This window comes from Agelaius phoeniceus, chromosome 21 (assembly GCF_051311805.1).
Source record: "Agelaius phoeniceus isolate bAgePho1 chromosome 21, bAgePho1.hap1, whole genome shotgun sequence".
Lineage (NCBI taxonomy): Eukaryota > Metazoa > Chordata > Aves > Passeriformes > Icteridae > Agelaius > Agelaius phoeniceus.
The window spans coordinates 10,436,512-10,457,622 of record NC_135285.1 but is presented as its reverse complement, the minus strand read 5'-3'; the positions used below and the strand labels follow the sequence as shown (position 1 = coordinate 10,457,622).

Here is a 21,111-nt window from a genome sequence, read left to right as displayed (position 1 = left end):
AGCCTGTGGCTGTGATCTCTGCTGTGAATCTGCAGTTGTTTTGGGATGAAAGCAGAAGGCAGCTGGAAACTCAGTAGCTACATCTAGCTGTCTACCTAGAGAAGGCCTTGATTTCAAGTTTATCTAAACAAGCTCGACTAATCCCAACTATCTGGGGGGATCCACTGTCAAAACAAGCAGCATGGCCCTAAGGCAAACACAGCCATACAGAAATGAAGGCTGGGACTTCCAATACTCCAATGACTGCATACTGGAGGCTTTTTTTCCTGAAAAGAGAGTAAGAGAGGTACAATTTGCATAATGCCTTTTCATCAGGAACTTTTGGAAAGCTGACAGAGGTCCAGCTTATAGCGCTGTAGCCACAATACAGAGTCTATAGGAGAATCCTTGAATGACCTGACCATATTGAAAGAAAAAATGAAAGCATCCAAGTATAGCCAAGTGAGTGTGGAAAAGAGGGCTGCTGCATTGTCTAACATCTGCTCTACTTCTCGTTAGTTTTGTTCTTTGGTATTCTATGTGGACTTTGGAGAAACCTAAGACAGCCTAACATGAATCCTATAATCTTCCTTCTGAATATTTATGTAGTGTGCCAGCCTCTAAGCTGTCCTTTGCATCTTCCTACTTCCCCCTCATTTTCATGCTCTCAAATGAGGCCAACATTTCAAAAGCTAAATAAATGTTTGTGAATGTTTATAAAAGATTTGCATAAATTTGTCCTTGTTTGACAAAGATCACTTTTTTCTTATGCCAGTTCTGAAATATTTTAAAGGTTTCAGTGCTTGTCTTGACAACAAAGTCCTGCCTCAGAGAACAATGATTGCTGATTAAGTGGGTATGTGCTCGGAGCTGAATAGACCGATGGAGACCAAGGCTGAAAAGGCCACTCATCTTAAGCCAGAATTATAATATTTAACAAATGCTAACCCAAGGGTAGATTTAAAGGTTTGGTTTTGGTGCAGTGTACCTGTGCAACTTATGGGCTGAGCAGGATGTGATTATCTTTTCACAGCTAATAGTTCTCACCTCGTTTCTGCTAAATCTGCAAGTGAAAATACTCCTGGTTTTAGTAATTGAATGTTTAAAATACATTTAATTGAATCAGTGTTCCAGCTCTCTGCTATTGACACTTCTTACCTTTACCAACTGATCACTGTTTATGCACATAATTGGACCTGATTTTTTTTAATGCCTGTTAGTATAATTTTTCAATTATTTGTGATTTAAGACTGGAACAATTATTCAACAGCACAACAGTGGCTGTAGATTTTTTTTTTAGCTAAAATCTATTTCTCTTAGAATGAAACTAAATCTCTGCTTTTACTGAAGGGATTTTAAAGACATTTGTTGAGGAGATCTCTTTGAAAAACTGCTTAAATATTTAGTTCAGCTTTACTTTCACATTTTTTTTTCTACTGGAGAAAAGTAATAGTCGTTCCTGTTCTTTTGTTCTATGAGTTGAGAGGTTGAAGTTGTCATTAAGGCAAAAACTAGAGCTACTTCTCTGACACAGTTTTTATCACATCTGCTAGGCCTGTGTCCCAGGAGGAGGCGAGCAGAGCCCGGAATTCAGCACAGGCCCATTATCTGCTGCCTCTGCGTGTGTTGTAAAAGGAGTGAGACCTCAGGGAGGCTTGGAGCCTCCTCCCGTGTAATGTCCAAATCAGATTTGAAGGACTGGTGGCAGGAAAGCTTTGGCCTTGGGGTGTGAATTCTAAGAAACAGAGTCACAATTAGGTTTAAAAAATTCAGGGATTTTGAGCTTTATCTTGAAATATGTTTTTAGTAATGCAAGGAGAAAAGTTGCCCATCTGTGCACATATTTTGTACGTTTAAAATATTTAAATGCTAGCAGGCCTCAATATGCTTAGGAAATGCTATTTATCTCCTGCTCTTCCTGTTTCCAGGGTTGTGGATATGCATGTTGGGTTTTTTTGTTTGTTTGTTTCAAACAGCGTTTTCCTGAGAACAATCAGTTACCTTCAATGAAATGATGTTATTTTGTATGGCCCTGTTCCCTCAGACAGGGACAGGCGACTTTGGGAGAAAAACCCTCCCCTAATTCAGGCATTAGAATTGCTCAGAAAGAGCTGGTGGATTTCTGGAACACAGAACAAATTGATAATCTAGTGCTATAAAGTTGGATTGGAATACCAGTAGAATTAGAAAAATAGAGATAAAACTGAATTCAAGCAATTTAAAGTCATTCTGTTAAGCAAATAATGTCCAGATTTTTTTGGGCATAGAACATTCTTTTAAAGAACTGATGAAAATAATTTATTAAAATATTTAGTACATTACAAAATTCAGTAATGCTCAGTAAGGATATAAGGCATAAAAAGATTTTATTGCAAAATCAATGCAATATGAAATGTGACATAAATATTTTAAACAAGCAATGATTTTTTAAAAAGAATCTGTGTTGTACCAGTTTTCTCAAAACCAGAAAAACCTTTAGAACGTAGAGAAATTACGGGTTTAAGGTTTTTGTTTGCTTTTTTGAATTCTGAAACCTATTGTTCCCTAGCAGTAGATCATTTAATTAATTTTCAGCTTAAAATTATCCAAATAGATTAATTAAATATAAGAGTAGCTTGCAATTCTGTGGGTATAGGAGACATTAATGGACAACTCAAGTTTAATTGGATAATATTTTGCTTCAGTTAATCTCTTAGCACTTTTTAATGCAATATTAAGATTTCTGTGGAGTTGAGATTTGGTGCTGCCTCTGAGGAGCAGTGAGTCCCCAGCAGCTGCTGCTCCCTGTGCTCACACACCCTGAGCCGTCAGGCTGGGGGCATTTCTCTCTGGGCCCTCCTTCTTCTCCAGTTTCTCCTCCATCCCTCCTCAGTCTGTTGATGTTCTTGGGAGTCTCTGGTGTCCCCCCATGCACAGGGAGTGTTTCATGCTGCTTTGCTGGGTTCAGGTGGCCTTTCAGGCTGGGTAAGGTGGGAAGTGTTTCCACCCTCTCTGTAGTGTTCCATTTGCAGCAGCCTCAGCTGTACTTTCCTCAGGTGTAAGGGCAAGGAAATGAAACAGCAGTCCCCCCTTTTCATCTTAGAGTCACCTCTTCTCCATGGAAAACTCCTCTCACTGGCCGTGCTCTGTTCTCTTGTAACAAATACTTGTGGGGGTTTGGGCTCCTTCCTTTCCACTCCCTCCAGGATCCATAGCTGAAGGTCCAGTCTCTGCTCTGGCTGGTCCTACCACTTTCATCTAGATTTCCCTGGTTTTGCACTCCAGGCTCGCAGCCTGTTGGTTTGTGTGGTGTATTCTTTCCCTGCTCTGATCCCATTTCTATGGAATCCTCCCAGTTTCATCTAGATTTCCCTGGTTTTGCACTCCAGGCTAAAGCAGCCTGTTGGTTTGTGTGGTGTATTGTTTCCCTGCTCTGATCCCATTTCTATGAAGTATCATACCTTAATCATTCAGCATTTTCCACAGATCTCCTGGTGTTCTAATTTCTTTTCTGTCCCACTTCTCCCTACACTTCTTGTTCTCCTTTGCACCTCTGGTGTCTCGTGCATCTTTCTAGGGCAGATACTTTGCAGCAGACCCTTCTCTAGCCCAGCCATTTGCCCATCATTTATCAGTGCAGTTTTATTTAATTGCAGCTGCACGTGGGATATTTGTTAGTGATGTTCATTTGAGCAGAAGTGAAGCAACCCACTGTATTTAAGAGAATCTGAAGTTGTTCTGTTGATTTGGAAGTGGGAGCATACGGTGAAGGGTTTAAAAATAAAAAAGACTTCAGCTACAGCTTGCTTATTAAATTCACAAGTGAATGTGCACATTTTTTCAGCATTGTTGAGCTTTCTTTACTGTTTGGTTGCAACAGAGGGATGCTTTGGGACACGAGCCCGGTGTGTATTGTGTGTATTTCCCAGCCTGGCTTTCCAAGTCTGTCCTGCCTGTGTAGGAAAGCCTTGCAGAGCCTGCCTCACCTTCAGAGGTGGCTGTGTCACAGAAAGGCTGAGCGTGGTGTTCCTGCCTCATTTATTTTGAAAACTTTGCTACTGAAACCAAACTTAATCAATGAGCTCTGTGTTGTCTCCGATAAGTTATGTACTGCCTTTATTGATTGGGAAGGATTTTAGAAAAGCCATGTGGGGTTTCTAATGTCAGCAGTGTTTTGATTATGAAAGGAGTTGGGACCTTGGGACGGGGAGCCAGGTGGTGCCTGGGCTGCAGCCCCCGGTGCCGCGGCTGCGCCGCCTCCCCCGGGACGCGGTTCATGCCCTGCACTTTAGCTCTGCTCGCTGGCTGCTGGAGATGCACTTTTTGCTCATTAAAATGTTAAAAATCAAACTGCATGTAAAAAGATTTCTGAAAATATAAACTTGGGGATTGATCCAGAAAACTGGCGTGTGGTCCCCTGGAGACGCCGGCGGCAGCTCCCGGGTAATTTGCCTTGATCAGCTGCCTGTCCTGCATTGCTGGGGGGCTCTGCTCTTCTTTTTAGGGGCTCTTGCTTTACAGGCATTTATGCAGGTTTTTCTTTAGGAAAATAGCCATAAGGGAATAAAACAAGAAAACAGACTATTGATACTTCCTCTGTGCTTCATGTTGGGTTAAAAAAAAAATAAAATTATAAGATGTTGACATGGAGCAATTGTAGGTTTTGTTTTGTCTGAAATCATAAAGAAATGAAGGATTTTCTAGGTCATAAGTAATAACCTATAGAGGTTGGGTAGAATGTTGCATATGAATGACGTAGGTATTGTTTATCTTTCAAACAATATTTTTTTTATTTAGGAGTATTTAAAGAATTAAAAAGAAGCAGCATTATATTTAGAGTAACGAGCTTGCAACTTGAGCAAAAATGGGGTTGTTCTCCAGTAGCTGTTTTCTTACATGCAAAAGATCAGCAGTTTTCCTAATTAAAAACTAATTCTGCATATGGTATTTATATTATTTTATTAGTTACCATTGAAAAATAAGTCTGCAGTTAACCTGTGCTAGTCTCAGTTTTTTGGTTGTGAATCGAGGCAGATAAGAATTGGTGTATAAGGAATAGCAATTATGTTGAATGGCGTTGCAAAAGTCAGATAATAATATCACTGTAAAATCTTTCTTTAAAAAAGAAGGCAGTTTGGAGCAGTACAGAGCCAATATATGGCCTGTTTATGTGAACATTTCCTTTGCTGAGTTTAGGAAGCTGTAAATATCAAGGAATAAGTGCAGAGTAAGTTCTGAGTAATTCACTTCTCCAGTGACACAATGCTGATGAGATGCTGAATGTTTTATTATGTGAATGGTTTCACTTGCAGTTACAGGAATTATTCAAGTCATCAAAATAATGGAGAGAATATATTGTGCCATTTTGAGGTGACTGATGGCTTTGTCTTCTTGCACTATTTTATTTCAGAATGTTATGTGTCTATATGATTTTGTTTCTGGAAGTCAGTGTGTATTGATCAGGCAAATAAAGATACAGGAACTTTGTTCTGCTGATATAATAATTTCACAATTTTAGAATTCTTTGGTAGGTTTTGTTTTTTGTTTGTTTGCTGGTGTTTTGCACTGTAAGAGTTACTACTGTGGGTAGTTAAAATTTGTCTAGATGCAGTTTTTGTGCCTGAGCAAGTGGAGTTGTTCAGCTTGTGAAAGTCAGTGAGACTCTGCACCAGCGGGAACCCGATCATAGTAATGAGACCTTTACTATCAAGGCATTATTTTGTATCGAAATCGAGATTTCTGCAGAGTTTACTCTGCAATCTACATAGCTCCTGTCCAAGTTTCCTGCTGCAATTCAAAGGAGGAGACGTCTTTGCTCTACATGGCATTCTTCAATAGATCCTTTCTTGTTCTTTAAAAACAGGAGGTTGTTAAATAATCTATCAATAAACTGTCAAGAAGTCAAAGTTTCCATATCTGTTTTTGCCTGAAATCCTCAGAACTTGCCACATTTTAGTTGTCAAGAAACCTCCAAAGAAGAGTGTGAGCAGTTGAGCCTGAAACCACGGCTCAGGATGGGCTGTGCTGGTTTGAATTATGCAGGAGGAACATGCTCCTGCAAGGGAGTCAATATGTTTTGTGCTTCACTGGAGAGGTTATTAGATTGATGGAGTTTATTTGGGAATGATGGCATTTGGCTTAGAAATAAATGAAGCAAGAAGCATCTATTTAGTTATTGATGGTAATTTATTGCTGTTGGTCAGAAAAGTGTTGATTTTGTCAGAGGGTTTGTTGTTTGTTCAGGGTTCTGAAAGCAGAAATGGAATTTACACTTCAGGACCTGAAATATTGAAGTGTGAAGGAGAATGAGCAATGAATTGGCTGTAGGAAAGATCTGTAAACTGAGAGAACTTTGTGTGTCTTGTGGGTTACAGAATTCAAATTTTGAATATCTAGTGGTTTGCTTTTGTCTATGAACACAACTGTTTTGGGACAAACATATTTCTGGTTTTGCCTCTTTAGCGACTGTATTTGTTTCATGTTGTAAAGTTGAAAATGATTAATTTATCTGCTGATCATGTTTTCACTTTTCATGTTCATCCTTTTCGTTGCTCTCATGCTTAAATGCTTTTCTGTTTGTGGTGCTCTTTTGCAACTTCTAGAAAATGGTTTGTAGGTTAAGCAATCCATATCAATTTTAATACACATTATTTTAATCAGTCTTTTAACTCTGAGATTTCCTTTCCAATAGCAGTAGGCAACATTAAACATTCCTGCTATGAGACCTATTGGCTCCATCTTTTGTTATTTCTCTTGCTGATGTTGGGAAGTGTTCTCTAATCCCCAGCCCTCTGTTCCTAGGTAACAGTCAAAAGCTGTGCCAGCAGAAGTGGTCCTGCCAGGCCAGGCCCATGTGGTTTGGTGTTATTCACTCTGATCCATATGGTCAGGGTAGGGACTGTCCCCAGAGAGGTGTTAACACTCAACAACCCAACCTCCTCCTCCTCCTGGGAGAATTGCTGCATGGCTCCTGCTGCCTGCCCATGTGTGAATCTTGATTAATTTTTCATTTTTAATGAAGTTTGATCATGTTTATTATTTCACATGATTGACTGCCTGGTACTGCTTCCATGTAATTGATAAAGCCCATATTTCTTCATCTGTCTTTTATTTCTTCAGGGCAAACTTGTGAAATTGTGTGATGTGGTTAATATTAGATTTATTGGTCCCCATAGATGTATAAATTATCTTTTTTTTTCTCTCTCTCTCTACAGGAAGTTCTACAGACTCTGACCAAGTTTTGTTTCCCCTTCTATGTGGACAGGTATTGTTAGCTTTTCAAACTTTACAAGAAAATAAGCTTGTCAATAAAACCCCTGTAGAAAATAAAAGCCATACCATTCATAGTGTTCTGTCTGTGGGACTGGGACTTAAAGCACCTGAGTGCAAATTATAGTCTCAGAATTCACTTTTTCCTGGGGTTTTTATGGGCACCATGAAACAAAAAGAAATTTTAAAAGTTGGAGTTGTTCAGTGGGAGTACTCTGAGGGCATTTTTTTCACTTCTGCACAATGCTTGGATGGAAAATGCTTGGGTAAGAATTGTCAAATATGCATATTAATATCAAAGTTTTGTCTGCTTGTGCATTTAATTTCTTAATAGCCAAAATTTAGGTGGGACAATTAATGAAATGCTTTACATTTGAAGGCCTCTTGATGTTGCTGGAACGCTGCTGCTTTACTTGACAGCTACTTAAGGTGACTTCTGATTTTGGGGGAGAAATTGTAAAACGAATGTGAGAAGATCTGAGAATATTTACTTCCTGTAATTTAGGAAACTGTAGAAGTTTTTTAGTTTTGCATTTACTGTGAGTTATTCTTGATGGTTTCGTGAAAAGAACAACAATTGAAATTTTGAAAGGCTGCACCAGTGCTCATCTCATCTCTGAGCATCACTTGATTGGTCAGAATGACTTGGCTTCATCAGCTGAGACACAGCATGCTCTGGGCTGTGATTAAACTGCTGCAAGTCTTCTTCTCATTTCAGAATTTGGAATCCCTCTTTTACTGCTCATCCTTTTCATTTCCTAAGGGGTGGAAGCAGGGAAATACTCATACATTTTTCTCATGTATTTGTTCCTACTAGAAATAGTTATGCTTTCTGTATGGAGATTTATTGTACCTAGGGGTTTTGTTTGTTTTGTTGTTTTTGGTTTTCCTCAGCAATATAACATTTTGAAAGATAGAACACTGAAAACCCATATGGGGTGCAAATGAGAACATAATGAAAAGTGATTCCCATTTCTGGATCCACTTGTTTGTCTGAATATCACAGACTGTCACTGAAAGACTGCAGCCAGCAAGTTTGAACAAAAAGGAGACATTGTCACCCAGAACACACTTAATAATTTGAGGTGGAGAGGTGGAGAGTGGACTTCCCACCCTGCAGGAGGCAGAGCACACCCAGGCAGCTGAAGGAGATGCTTGTGCTCCTTCTCCTGTGGCTGTGAAAGCAGCAGGGGTGGCACTGGAGGTTCTGCCTCTCAGGGGCACAGACACTCCATTCTTTTTGCACTGATTCTGTTCATGAGTTGTGCATGCTCAGAAGCCCAGGGGCTGCTTGGCCATTCCTTCAGGCAATGGCCCAGGAGTTTGCTGCTGCTGCTGTGGTGTGGAAGGAGGCAGGGGCTCTGCTCCAGCTGCAGGAGTGCAGAGCTGCTCCTGCTCCTGCTCCCTGCCACGATGGTGTTGGTCATGATTCCATGGAAATCACTCCTCTCCCCTTCCCTCCAGCCCTAACTTCTGTCTGCCCCCTTACAGATGAGATTTATGCTGCTTCCATCCTGTGAGGCTCTGAATAGACCTCCTGCCCATTTGAGAGCAGAGCTGTGAAGCTGAAGGGTTATAGTAAAATCTTGAGAAGAACACTTTGTATGTGGGGAAGTTTTTCCTTCCCTGTGAAAAACTGGCACTGAACTTGAGCAGGACGTGCCAGCAAGGTTTGCTTTCCCCAGGTCACATGAATGCAGGACTCTCTGGGTTTGCTCTGGAGGAACTCACCAGTTTGTCTGAGTTGTTTAATAAACAAGCTTCTCCCTGCTGCTAATGAAACGTGGTTTTTCCCCCTGTTCCATAATTTTAATTGTCAGTTCTAATGCTATTTCTCACACACGCTCTGCTCTCAACCTTGTTAAAATTAAGCATATAATCCCCTTTTAAAACACTATACTAAAATCACCATAGTAACATTACATCCAAGCTTTACAGATAAAACACACCACCAGTGAGGGATTTTTGGGTATCCCCAGCAGCTCAGTGTGGTTTATGGAAGTAGTTGCTCTGCTGACATTTAGATTTCAGGAGGATGATAGTACTCACACTGGCTAATTCTCAGACTGTTGGAATGCTTTAAATATCTATCTTTTTGTTCATCTTCATCACAGCATGTTTTCCCTTCCCTGTTTGGAATCCACTGAAGGATTTTTCTTTCTAAGCAGGACAGTGACATCTTTCCCATTTGGATCCAGCTTTTATTTCTGCAAGGCTGTTTTTCCTTTGTTTCCTCTAGGCACTGAGTGTGTACTCTCCCACAAAAATTGTTTTTTTGCACGTGGCATCATAGAAGAGAATATTTTAAGGCCTGTGGCTGTTACTTAAATGGCTTTGAATTTACCAGGGTATTTGTTGCAGTTGGTAGGAGTGACTTGTAAAGCTATATGTCAGTGCAAGTCAGATTTCTCAGTTCTCAGAAAACCTAAAAAAACCCTAGAACATGACCTGAAATAAGTCTTATTTTCCTATAATTAGAAGTATTTGGGTTATATGAGAGAACATGGGGTTGGTTGCTGGTTGATAATCAGAACCATTTTCTTTTTAAGATAAACTCATTATTAGTATCCTCCCACACTTTAAAAATGGGAAAAAAAACCCCACAGAGCCCCCACTCCTCCCTCATCAAGCATATTTAAGCTTCTGGAGGGTGCATACTTTGTAGTTAATTTTTCAAAAAAACTCTGCTGAAAGAGGAAATGTTATAGGTTCAATGACTTGGATGTGATACTTGACACAGAGTTGGCTCAGCAGTAATTTCTCTCTCCCTCTCTGTTTCCAGCCATGCCATTAACCAGGTTGGGCAGAACTTCACCTTTGTGCTCACAGACATTGACAGCAAGCAGAGGTTTGGCTTCTGTCGCTTGTCCTCGGGGGCCAAGAGCTGCTTCTGTATCCTGAGGTAGGTCTGTGGTTTGGCTTCTGCCTGACTGCAGGAGCAGCGTTTGGCTTTGCAGTTCCACTGCAATTACCACTTCCAGCTGGTCAGAATTATTTCCCTATCTGCTCCTCCAAGTCACTGTTCTGCTGCACAAGTGGTGCAGAATCCCTTGCACTGGGGAGCTCCTCTGTAGATAACTGTATTTGTTTGTAGTCAACGTTCTGGAGTTAACAACGTGGAAAAAAAGGCTCTTTGCAGTAATTTGATATGACATAGCATGATGGCAGCTGTTATCTTTAGCTGTCACAATTGATCTTGTTAAGACATTTTGTGGACATTTGTACATGCAAGTTTTATTAACAAAACATCTGTTGGTAACTGAGAGGATGTCACTGGTGCTCTCCACAGCCCCACAGTTTGTGTGTGTGAGCTTTCCTCTGTCCTGTGGAGGGTTTTGTGAAGCTTGGCATGATAAAGACTGTCAGTGGAAGTTGGACTATGCATTTCACAGAAAATGGGCCAAGAGGCTCTATCAGAGCAGTTTTTGATAACCTCCCACAGCCATGTTGGAATACAGTCCAGAAATGATGCCAGTAAAATCAGTTTTGATGTCCACCAATTTTTAGTGCCATTAAGAACTTCCATGGATTTAAGATTTTCATGTGGCAAATGGTCTGTCTTGTTTTAAACACATTTAAGAATTGCCTGGCTTCTACTTTCTGCTTTTTGCGTGTTCACAAGGAATTGGAAGCTGAGGAACAGTAGCCCAGGTAAAGCCAGCACAGAGGTGACAGAGGACAGCCAGGGAGGTGACAGCACAGCTGGGGCTGGCTCCTCCCAAAAGAGGGCACTGCTCTGTGAGCAGCTGGACACATCTGGCAGGGCCATCCCTGGCTGGATTTGCACAGGACACAACCAGGGTGGGGTCAGAGGAACACAGGAACTTCTCATTGCCCCATGTGGGGCACCTGAGAGTGCAGCCCTGGCTGTGTCTGGCTGTGCCCCTCTGAGCATTCCAGGGGGGACATTGCAGAATACGAGGTCACCTCTCCTTGCAGGGGGCTGCACACAGCAATGCCATGGAATGGGAGCTTAATATTTGGAGAAATGGTGAGATCTACCCAAACTGCTAATTAATTGAGTGGGAGGCAGAGTGACAGGTGTTTGCTCAGTATCTTCTCCCATCCTGCCTGTGCTGTAGCAGACATTTCAGCTATTATTAGCTCTGGCAGTCCAGCAGCAGGGACTGGATCCTGCAGGCAGGAAGGTGTTTCCCAGCTCTTCCCACAGAGCTGCTCCCTGTGCAGTGGGTGCTGGTTCCCTCGGTCTCAAGTGGGCAGTGTCTGCTTACAGAGGGTAACTTTGCCTGATCAATGTCAAATTAAAGGAGAAACACAGTTTTAAAAAGAAAATCTGAATGAGGAATAGTCTGGGTCCCTTCATGATCCCTCCTGGATAAGAGTTCTCTGCTGTCAGCTCCCTTATGTTGATAGAGTGCCAAGAAGAAATGGAGGAGTTCTGTTGTAGTTAAATGCCTTCTGCTTCAACTCATAACCAAAAATACCCAACCCAGTGGATGAATTGGGACTCTTCACTTCCTTCCTGTTGCTTCTTCTGTGCACTGATGAGAAGAAGAAAGCTCATCATTAATGCAAGTTCATGCAGGTTTTAGAGGATAATAAAGAGTGTAAATCAGCAATAGATGAAATCACTTCCTCTGTTCCTGGGACTGCAGCTCCCATTATTGATGTGAATCTTCTCAGTGTCCTTTATGTACTAAAGGATGGTGCATGGTAAATGGGTGGGGGAAAACATGCTGGAAAATGTGAGAACGAAAGTAAAAGCAAATGGGGATGAAAAGAACATTTGTTTAATTGTTTTTAAATTACAGATTGGATGGCAGCAAGCTTCAAGTATTCCTTGCTATGCTCAGCAACAGTGTAAGAACTAACTGATGGTGTTTATTACTAGAGATGATATTCAAGGCTTAGCAGGGATTTTATGGGTCTGGCCATGGTAAAATGGTTTGGAGGTGGAAAATCAGCACATGTTTAGATTAGTTATTGAGGAGAAACAGCAGAAAAAAGAAATTCTTTTCACTCAGTGCTTGAAAAAATTTCTGCAATGTCCTGGAAGCAAAGTACTCTAGGGCCAAAAGTCAGGGTCTGGACTTGAGCTTTGAAGTGGCCCAGAGGCTTTTCCTGTGGCTGCAGAGCACAGCAAGGCGCCTCTCGGAGTTCAGTAGCACTGGGGTTATCCTGTGGCCAGCAGAGAGGCAATTCCATTTGGCAGGGAACTGCTATGACTGTTTTAACCAATATTGTTCGGAAAACTGCTTTTGAGGTAGTTACCATTGTAACTACCTGTAGTAGTTACAATGGTAGCTCATCGGTGTGAGCTACTACAGCGTTGTTCCTGCTGTAGTAGCTCACACCGATTGATGAACTCTCTGATAACTTTGAAACCTGCTTTTCCGGCTGCTCTGTGGTGTTTTCCATGTAGAGCCACTGTATTCAGTGCGGAACCCGCCTCTCTTCTCCGGGCTCCCCCTCCCTGGCCCGGTTCTGCCGCTCCGCCGAAGCCGCGGGCCCGGCTGGGGTGACCCGGAGCGGCTGCGCTGCGGCGGCGGCGCCAGCAGAGGGCGCGCGGGGGCGCAGGTACGGCCAGGTGAGGAACAGAGCCGGGGGGTTTGGGGTGAGCCCAGGTGAGGAACAGAGCCGGGGGGTTTGGGGTGAGGAACAGACCCTGGAGGGTTTGGGGTGAGGAACAGAGCCTGGAGGGTTTGGGGTGAGGAACAGAGCCTGGAGGGTTTGGGGTGAGGAACAGAGCCGGGGGGTTTGGGGTGAGGAACAGAGCCTGGAGGGTTTGGGGTGAGGAACAGAGCCGGAGGGTTTGGGGTGAGCCCAGGTGAGGAAGACCCTGGAGGGTTTGGGGTGAGGAACAGAGCCTGGAGGGTTTGGGGTGAGGAACAGAGCCGGGGGGTTTGGGGTGAGGAACAGAGCCGGGGGGTTTGGGGTGAGGAACAGAGCCCGGAGGGTTTGGGGTGAGGAACAGAGCCTGGAGGGTTTGGGGTGAGGAACAGAGCCTGGAGGGTTTGGGGTGAGGAACAGAGCCGGGGGGTTTGGGGTGAGGAACAGAGCCGGGGGGTTTGGGGTGAGCCCAGGTGAGGAACAGACCCTGGAGGGTTTGGAGTCTGAGCTCAGGTGAGTTCTCATGGCACACACCCACATCTCCCAGGAAAACTGGGATTCCAGACCACCTTTTTCAATGAAATATGGTACAAAACTTAAAAGGTGTTTTTGAATTATTTTCTTTATAGTCGAGTAAGAGCTGATGTCCAGTCATCAAATTCTGTGTTCTAATTTGGGAATTTCACACCCAAATGTTTTTTCTTTCTAAGACTTTATTTAAGGATTTCAGGATTTCGGCTGCAATGGGATAAATCCTAAAGCTATACATTAAGAGGCTGCATTTTTATTGTTTCTCTCTAATTTCTCATCAGATTTCACATGAGCTTTTGAGGGAGAACTGTGTAGATAGTTCTGGATTAAGTGAAGAGCTCTGGTCTTTTATTTAAAAAGAAAACAAAAGAAAACCCAAGTTTGTGTAATTTTGCTTTGGTTCACAAACTTTCTGGGCAAAGTTACGGGTTTGCAAAGGTCCCATGTTTGCAATGTGATTTCAGTTTTACTGAATTTGAAGTTTTTGTTGGGTTATTCAGGTTTTGTACACAAACTGAAATCATTCTTTTGAAGTGAAATGCAGAAACATTTGTGTGGAAATCCCTCTCGGCCAAAATAGCTGAGCTCTGCACCACTCTTTTTCTAAGATAAAAAGAAATGAATCCATAATAGTTTGTGACAGATGGCAGAAAATGTAACTAACTGAATGTGATTCTGTATGGAGTTATTTGAGGTTTTTGGTGTGATTTGTTGTGAGTTCCTCTCCTCCCCCCTTCCTTCCCTTTGATTGCAGTCTTTGTCCATTTATTCTTAGGACAGAATAAGATTTCTGAGCAGGGGCCTCTCTTGTGGTGCAAAGTGAGAATTGTTTTTAATTGAGCAGAAACATGTGGAAGGATCAGGAATATCTCAAGGGATTACAGAAAAATTCCAAATTTGTACTACTTACAGCTTGTGTTTAGAGCGGGGTCTGCTGGGAATAAATGTTAGTTAGTGTGACCTGTGACCTTAAAAACTGTTGACATGGATTTCAGCCAGAAACTGGCCACAGAACTCCTTTGTTAGGCTCATTCATAGCTCCTTGAAAACTCAGGTCAGTGAAAGTTGCCAGCTCGAATCTAAGGAAAGCAGAGCTCTTTTTTTTCCTTTTTTTTTTTTCTTTCTTTCTTTTTTTTTTTTTTTTTTTTTTTTTCTTCCCATGCTTTGGAAACAGTGGCCGCCCCTTAACCAGCAAGACTTCTTTAATAGGGCTGCAGGGCCGGGCCCTGATTGGAACTGACAGCTTCCTGGCCCGGGCCTGCCAACTGGCAGGGCCCTGAGCCATGGGACAGACAGACAGACAGACAGACAGACAGACAGACAGCGCCGGGGGCTGCGCTGCCCTGCCCTGCCCAGAGCCCCGGGCAGCACCCACAGCCCCAGGGCCCTGCTGGGGACAGTCCAGCACCAGGGCCCTGCTGGGGACAGTCCAGCCCTGCTGGGGACAGTCCAGCCCTGCAGCCCCGCTGGGGACAGTCCAGCCCTGCAGCCCCACAGCCCTACCAGGCCCTGCTGGGGAGGGATAAAACCCAGCCCCAGGGCCCTGCCAGTGCCTGCTCTGGGGGAGGAGAGCGAGTGTTTGTGATGGGGCTTGTTTTGTAGTAATTGTCCTGTTGTTTTCTAGAATTTTCCCTTTTCATTGATTTGGCCAAAATCAATGCTTTACTTCCATATCTGTATGATTCTTTGAAGCCTTGCAGAAGATGTTTGGTAATGGCTGGAAATGCTTGGAACACTTTTTGGACAGTCTGTTTGGTCCTTGAGGTGTATCGACCCTGGAATCCCTGTTCTACTTAAAATGCTTGGGAGATGAAAGCAAATGGCAAACTGCTTCTGTTAGACATGGCAAAGGCCACAAAATACATGTATAAATCATGGGCAATTGGATCTCTGATTCAAAACTGCAACAGAATTGTACCTAATGAAAATGTTGCTGTTGAGTCTCTGATGCCTTCATAGATTTTTTTCATTATTATTTTTTTATCAGTGGCTTCAGCACTTGCACTGTCTGTCAGTGAGAGCTGCAGAGCAGAGATTGCTCAGTTCCTTTGCACGGGCCTTTCAGAGAGCAGAGGAGAGGGCAGGCAGGACTCGAGCTGCAGCCTGACCTTCTTTCACAGAAACTGGAGTTTCTTACAAGCTGGAACTGCAGCAAAGCAGGGCAACTTTCTGTGCTGGGTGACAGGAAATTGAGCTGAAGTGGCTCAGAAAATGTGCGAACGCCCCGAGGGCGTGTGCAGGGCCGGAGGGGCTCCGGGTGCTGCAGGCATTCTGCCTTAACTTGACATGTTTATAAAACAGTTTACATCTCAAAAGTTTAGGGTTTTTACCCCTGTTGATTCGCTTAAACAGACACTGGCTCTTATTTTCAGTTGCTTGTCAGAATATATATGGAAAAGTGATGAACCTAGTGAAGAGGGAGCTTGACATCAATTAAATTTAGCTATCTGCTTTGTGTTTCTTCTTCCTGATACACTGTCTCCAGTGTAGCTTTTCCAAACTTCCTGTGGTTTTCCATTATTGTCCGTACAAGTTTTACAAGATAGAGATGAGCTGTTTGAAACTACTGTTCCAGGAAAAGAAGAATAGAATTTTGTATTACATCTGCACATTTGTTGTCCTCCATTTTCATCTCTGCCATTAACCATTTTGTAAAGACTTCTTCCAGAAAGCCTGTAAGGCCTAGTATCTTCTCTTGCTCAAGTATCTTTAAATAAGGTAATGGTAATTTAAATAAGCTAATAATGCCTTATGGCTGGAGTAGGGGATTTGAAGTCCTTGCTGAAGAAGCTTTGCTCTGTGTGATCAGCTGGTGATGATGTTTGAACCAGAAGCTCCCCTCTGTAATTTCTATAATTTTTCAATAATTTTTTTCTCTTACTGTCCACTAGAAACAGAAATTATTTATGTCCATCTAGGGAGTTTGAAGTTAGATCTGCAGGCATGGCTGGCTGCACTCAGATGCTGAGTCCATAAGAGGTTATTTGGGTGATACTAGGAAGATGCTTTTTCCCACTGAACTAGCAGTCTAGATAAACCAGACTGCTCATTGGTAGGAGCAGCCATAAGCTGTACAAAAAAATTATATGACCTGGGAAGTACTGATATTGGAAATAAATATTAAAAGTCAGGTTTTCAATAGGCAAACTTTAGTCTCTCTCTGCTTGTAAATCATGGGTTGCAAAGAATGCCCATACAGTGCTTGGCATTGGAGTAAAGATGCTGATTTTGAGTTTCACTATGCATGTGCATATCCACATCATTATTCTTAGTTGAAAGTTGAGCAGTTGTCCTTTACCACTGGTGCTCATTTATTTCCATGTTGATTCTGGTGCTGAGGCTGAGCTGTGCATTGCATTAATGTTGTAGTGGGATGAAGTTATCCCACTTGTGGGTTGGTAGCAGCCAGAAGTACAGGGAGTTGTTTACAGGGAGCCCATGGATTCTGCCTTTCTGTGGAAGCATTCAAGCAGCAAGGCCTGCACAGTCTGTTTGGCACAGTAGCTGCTCTCAGCTGGCCCCGTGCCCTCCTGCTGTTCGGCAGGGCAGAGGATGTGCCAGATCCCGCCTTGTGCCGAGCAGAGCCTGCCTGCAAATCTGCTTGTAGTTAGCCTGGGGCCTTTTGGCAGCACTCTGCAACCCATTGATTTAGTTGCAATGCTTTTTCCTTAATATTTTCCATCTGGCCAACAATGACCTATAACGACAGACACAAAACAGAGTTTGAATTATGAGCAGCGTAATTGTGCAAATGCTTCCAAACCTCACTCTAGAACCTGCAGCGCTGGGTGCTGCGGCCAGGGGCTCCTTCCACAGTGCTGCTGCAGAGGAGAGGCCCTGGGGCTCTCGAGCTCCAGCCCTGTCCCACAGAAATGTGCACTCCAGTGAAATGGGGAGTGTGTTCCATTCTTGCCTCTCCTTGCTGTCTGTTGGTCCTGAGCCGGGGGTGCAGCTCCCACAGCCTCAGCTTCCTCACGCTGCACACACTGCCAGGGCCAAACCCTGCCCTGGGGCCCTGGGCCAGGGGAGAGAGGGACCCTGGAGCAGGCCTGGGGCAGGCAGGGCAAGAACAGGAGTTTGGAAACACTGCAGGACATGCAGCAACAGGTTTGGGGCCTTGCACTGTCGGGGATGTTCTGAGCTTCCAGCTGCAGCTGTAAAATATCAATGAGAAGGATCACAACAAAGATGCCAAGTGTTAGTAATGTATCACTGCTGGTGGAATTGGATAAAGCTGATAGTACTGCATTCAGTCCAACTACTTCACTGGTCTTGCCTTCTGACCAGAAACCAATTTTACTTAATTAATTAGGCCTTCATGTCACGCCTTCTTTCCTTGCTGAACAACTGTAACAGAAGTAATTAAATCGTGTCACTTTTTATTACCTTTGGCCCTGGCTGACTGGCTTGGAAACTTCATCTTTAGAGTTAATACAAACTGAATTAGTGCATCACCTTGGGGAAAACCCCCTCCCTGGCATCAAAAAGCAGGGAGGAAGTGGTTAAAGTACAAGATGGATAGATCGTCTCTTGCACAAATGGATCACTTTTGGGTTGCTGTCTGAAGGCTTACAAATGCATCTGTCAGGAGCAGGAGCATCCTGTCCCTGCTGACAGATGTGTACAACATTCCCAAAGAGATTACATGGCAACTTCCTCCTTCAAAACTGGAGCTGTGGCAGAGCCCTCGGGTTATGCAGAGGTAATTGGAGACGCTGGGGCTGATCTAGAGGTGGAACTGCCAGGAGAAGCTGCTTGAGTAACTTGTGCATGTTGTTCCAAGGGGAGCCCTGATCCAGGCACTGTAATCATGGCAGAGAGGCTTTGTGTGCCTTCCTAGAGGCACAGTTCCCTGGGCTATGCAGGGAGCCCAAATAAAACCCCTCATTTGTAACCCTGGCTGTTTATGAACATGATAAGGGACAGATCTTCCTCCACACTGAGCATTACCTGCACTAACTCCTCAGTGTGTTTTAGAATTTATTACTGTTTGAATATTCAGAGAAAATAATTGTGGGCAGTTTCCTGGTTCTATCATTTGCTTAGGCTGATGGTTAGACAAGAAGTCTCCTAAATAAAAATTTGGCTTGCTGGGCAGGAAATGGGCCAGAAAGACTTTTCTGTTAATTAATGTGTCATACATTTTCAGGTATTCTGTGGATAGGTTCATCAGTGGTATTTCTGCAGGTGAAGATCAAGTGCTATAATTTTATGTGTTTATTTTTACATCTGAATGTTTGCTGTGAATCCTAAACCATCATACAGGGTGGGCATAAACAACCTGCACTCAAATATCAGACTTGGACTTGATCTTTGTAGCCTTCCTATTGACATCTTGCTCTGCAAGTTTGCTGTAAGTGAGGTGATTTTTACATGCCTAGCCCAGTTCCTTGCATTCTCAAATTATCAGTTGCAAGTACCACAGCGCCGACATAATCATGAATTTTTCACTTGGCTCTTTCAGCTCTGCTTGTGGTTTAACTTTTATGACTTCCTACCAACTTTGCTTATTATTAGGAGCTGTGTGTGCTCCCTCTGAGCATGTGAATATTTCTTCCCTGTGATGAAGCTCCCTCCCTGTGAAGGGAGCTGTAAAACCTCTTGCTTCACTTAACTTTGTTTCTTGCCAGTAGGGAACATGAGTGATTTGGGGAAGGGAGGTGCACATAATTGATTTCTGCTCTGTTACTGAAATACCTTCATTCCTACCCCAATGTCCTCTGTAGCTGATTTGCCAAAATGCAAGGATTCACTGTTGTGTCTCAGAACTCACACACAGCTATCACAGGTACACACCTGATGCTCAGCTTTGACTGTTCAATATTTGGCAAATCCCTTTAGCAGCCAAGCACAGCTGGCTGCTGTGCAGTGGGGCTCTTGAGCAGAGGTGTGTAAAATTCTTCTGTATGAGGCAAAGTGGTGCAGAGTCCCCAGGCAGGTGCAAAGAGATGCTTTATTGCTAAAACCTTAAAAGGCTAAAGCCTTTTAAAGCAGTTGGGCCTTTATCAATTGCATAGTTTGAAATAACAAACATAATTCAACCAACCACCATACACCATGATATGAACATGTAATGGGTACAGAACTTGTATTTCTGCCTCTAATTCAGCTGAGTCACTTTCCCATAGCCCTCTTCCACCTAGCCAAAGTAGCAGGCCTGAGCCATGGTTTTACCAGGGTAACAAGGCCCTTATTTTATAAGGTGTTCCCTATATGCAACATTTTTCTTCCTTCAGGAGCTGATCTGCGTTACAGATGGTGCCACAAACTCCGTCCCAGAGTGGTTTGGAGCTCGCTGCAGCACGTGCCAGAGCACGGGGCTTGGTCACTGGGAGGGAGCACTTTGGATTTATAATAAAAAGTTCATCATGCTACTGAAATTTCAACTGAAACTTAGTACTAGAGGGCATAGCTTGACAAGCACATATGATTGGAGTCAGTAATGAAAAGGAGCTGTTTCTCTGGTCAAGGAAAAAGGGTTAATTTGCATTGGGATGAAAAGGCTGTTCAGGATCTACTATTTCAACCTGTGATAGACTTAACAGCAGGCTTTGATCCCCAAATGAAATGTGATGGATTTCAACTGATGCCAGATGTCTCAAACCTAGTGGGATCTCTGATTGTCTGCCACATCTAGAATTCTCTCTTCCAGCACTTTCATGTATGCTTTTAAACGTGGTTTGAGAAGAGATTCCTTGACAAGCTAAGCCTTTGGAATCCTCTCTCTGTATTGTCACTTTGGTGGGGATCTTGAGGCTCTCATGCTGTCTAGTGCATCCTGCTTTTTAAAATCAAGCTTTGTGTACCAAACTGCTCTAACTCCTTCATAATCAATTTTTTAAGTCCAGATAATTTAGAGGCAGTATAATCTGTAACTCTTCTCAGTTTAAGGCTGTTCTTTACCCTCTCCATAATTGTTATTTAGAGCATTTTACCCTGGCTAGGTAGAGCCATTGGTCAGTGTGTTCCTGTTGGTGTTGAAGGGAACATAACTGTTGTTTTTCACTCCAAGGATATCTTGTTGCATTTCATATATCTCACTATAAAGTGCCAGGCCCTTCAGCGTGCCCATCTTCTCACCCAGTGGCTTTCTGGGTGGGTTTTGCCCATGGGTTTAAGGAAAACATACAGACAATTGTCAGGGTGTGCTGTAAATGCAAACAAATGTTTTTCTTATGTACCTTTATTTCCTGTCACTCCTTCAGTCCTTTGCTCTCAAACATGCTTGAAGTTTCTGTGTTGGTCTTGAACTAAGCAAAGTAAGCCCTTGCTGTTGAGAATTACTTATTGAGATGCTCCATAAGATGAGATCCAGTTCTGTGGGATTTAGTACTTCTAAAATATGTACATGAGTCATGCTCGAGCTGCATAACTTTAAACTGAATCATGGAATGATCACTCATGGGTAATAATCAAGGGAAGTTTGTTAAAAAACTGAGGGAAATGCAGGAAGAAAAGACATCCCGTGGGAGCAAGGAGAGGCAAGGGTGCAGCTGGCTTCATGCACTGGCAGGGGCACCTGCAGTGGGACAGGAGACCTAAACAAACAAACAAACAAACCAGTGAAAAGCTGATGTTCAAAGAGGCTGTTGGCTGCCCCTGGAAGGGAAGGTAATTCATCCACATGAGCAGGGGTTGCTATGGAGATTTGGGGTGTCTGTGCTTAACTCCTGAGTGTGAGAAGGTGTCAATAGACCCAGTCTAGAGCAGAGAATAACGAGGCACTGGGGCCCATGAGGTGCAGGGAAGACGCTGGAACACAGAAGCAGCTGAACTGAGAAT

At 43.2% G+C, this 21,111-nt stretch overlaps 1 protein-coding gene across 2 annotated transcripts in view; it reads left to right on the top strand.

Moving 5' to 3' along the window:
- The window catches only part of DENND1A (DENN domain containing 1A), a 151,197-nt gene that overhangs the window by 40,424 nt on the left and 89,662 nt on the right, over positions 1-21,111 (top strand). For both annotated transcript variants that reach the window (XM_054646491.2, XM_054646489.2), the window contains exons 4-5: positions 7,173-7,222; positions 10,010-10,129. In XM_054646491.2, coding sequence (XP_054502466.2) covers positions 7,173-7,222; positions 10,010-10,129 — 170 coding nt within the window. The remainder of the gene's footprint in view (positions 1-7,172; positions 7,223-10,009; positions 10,130-21,111) is intronic.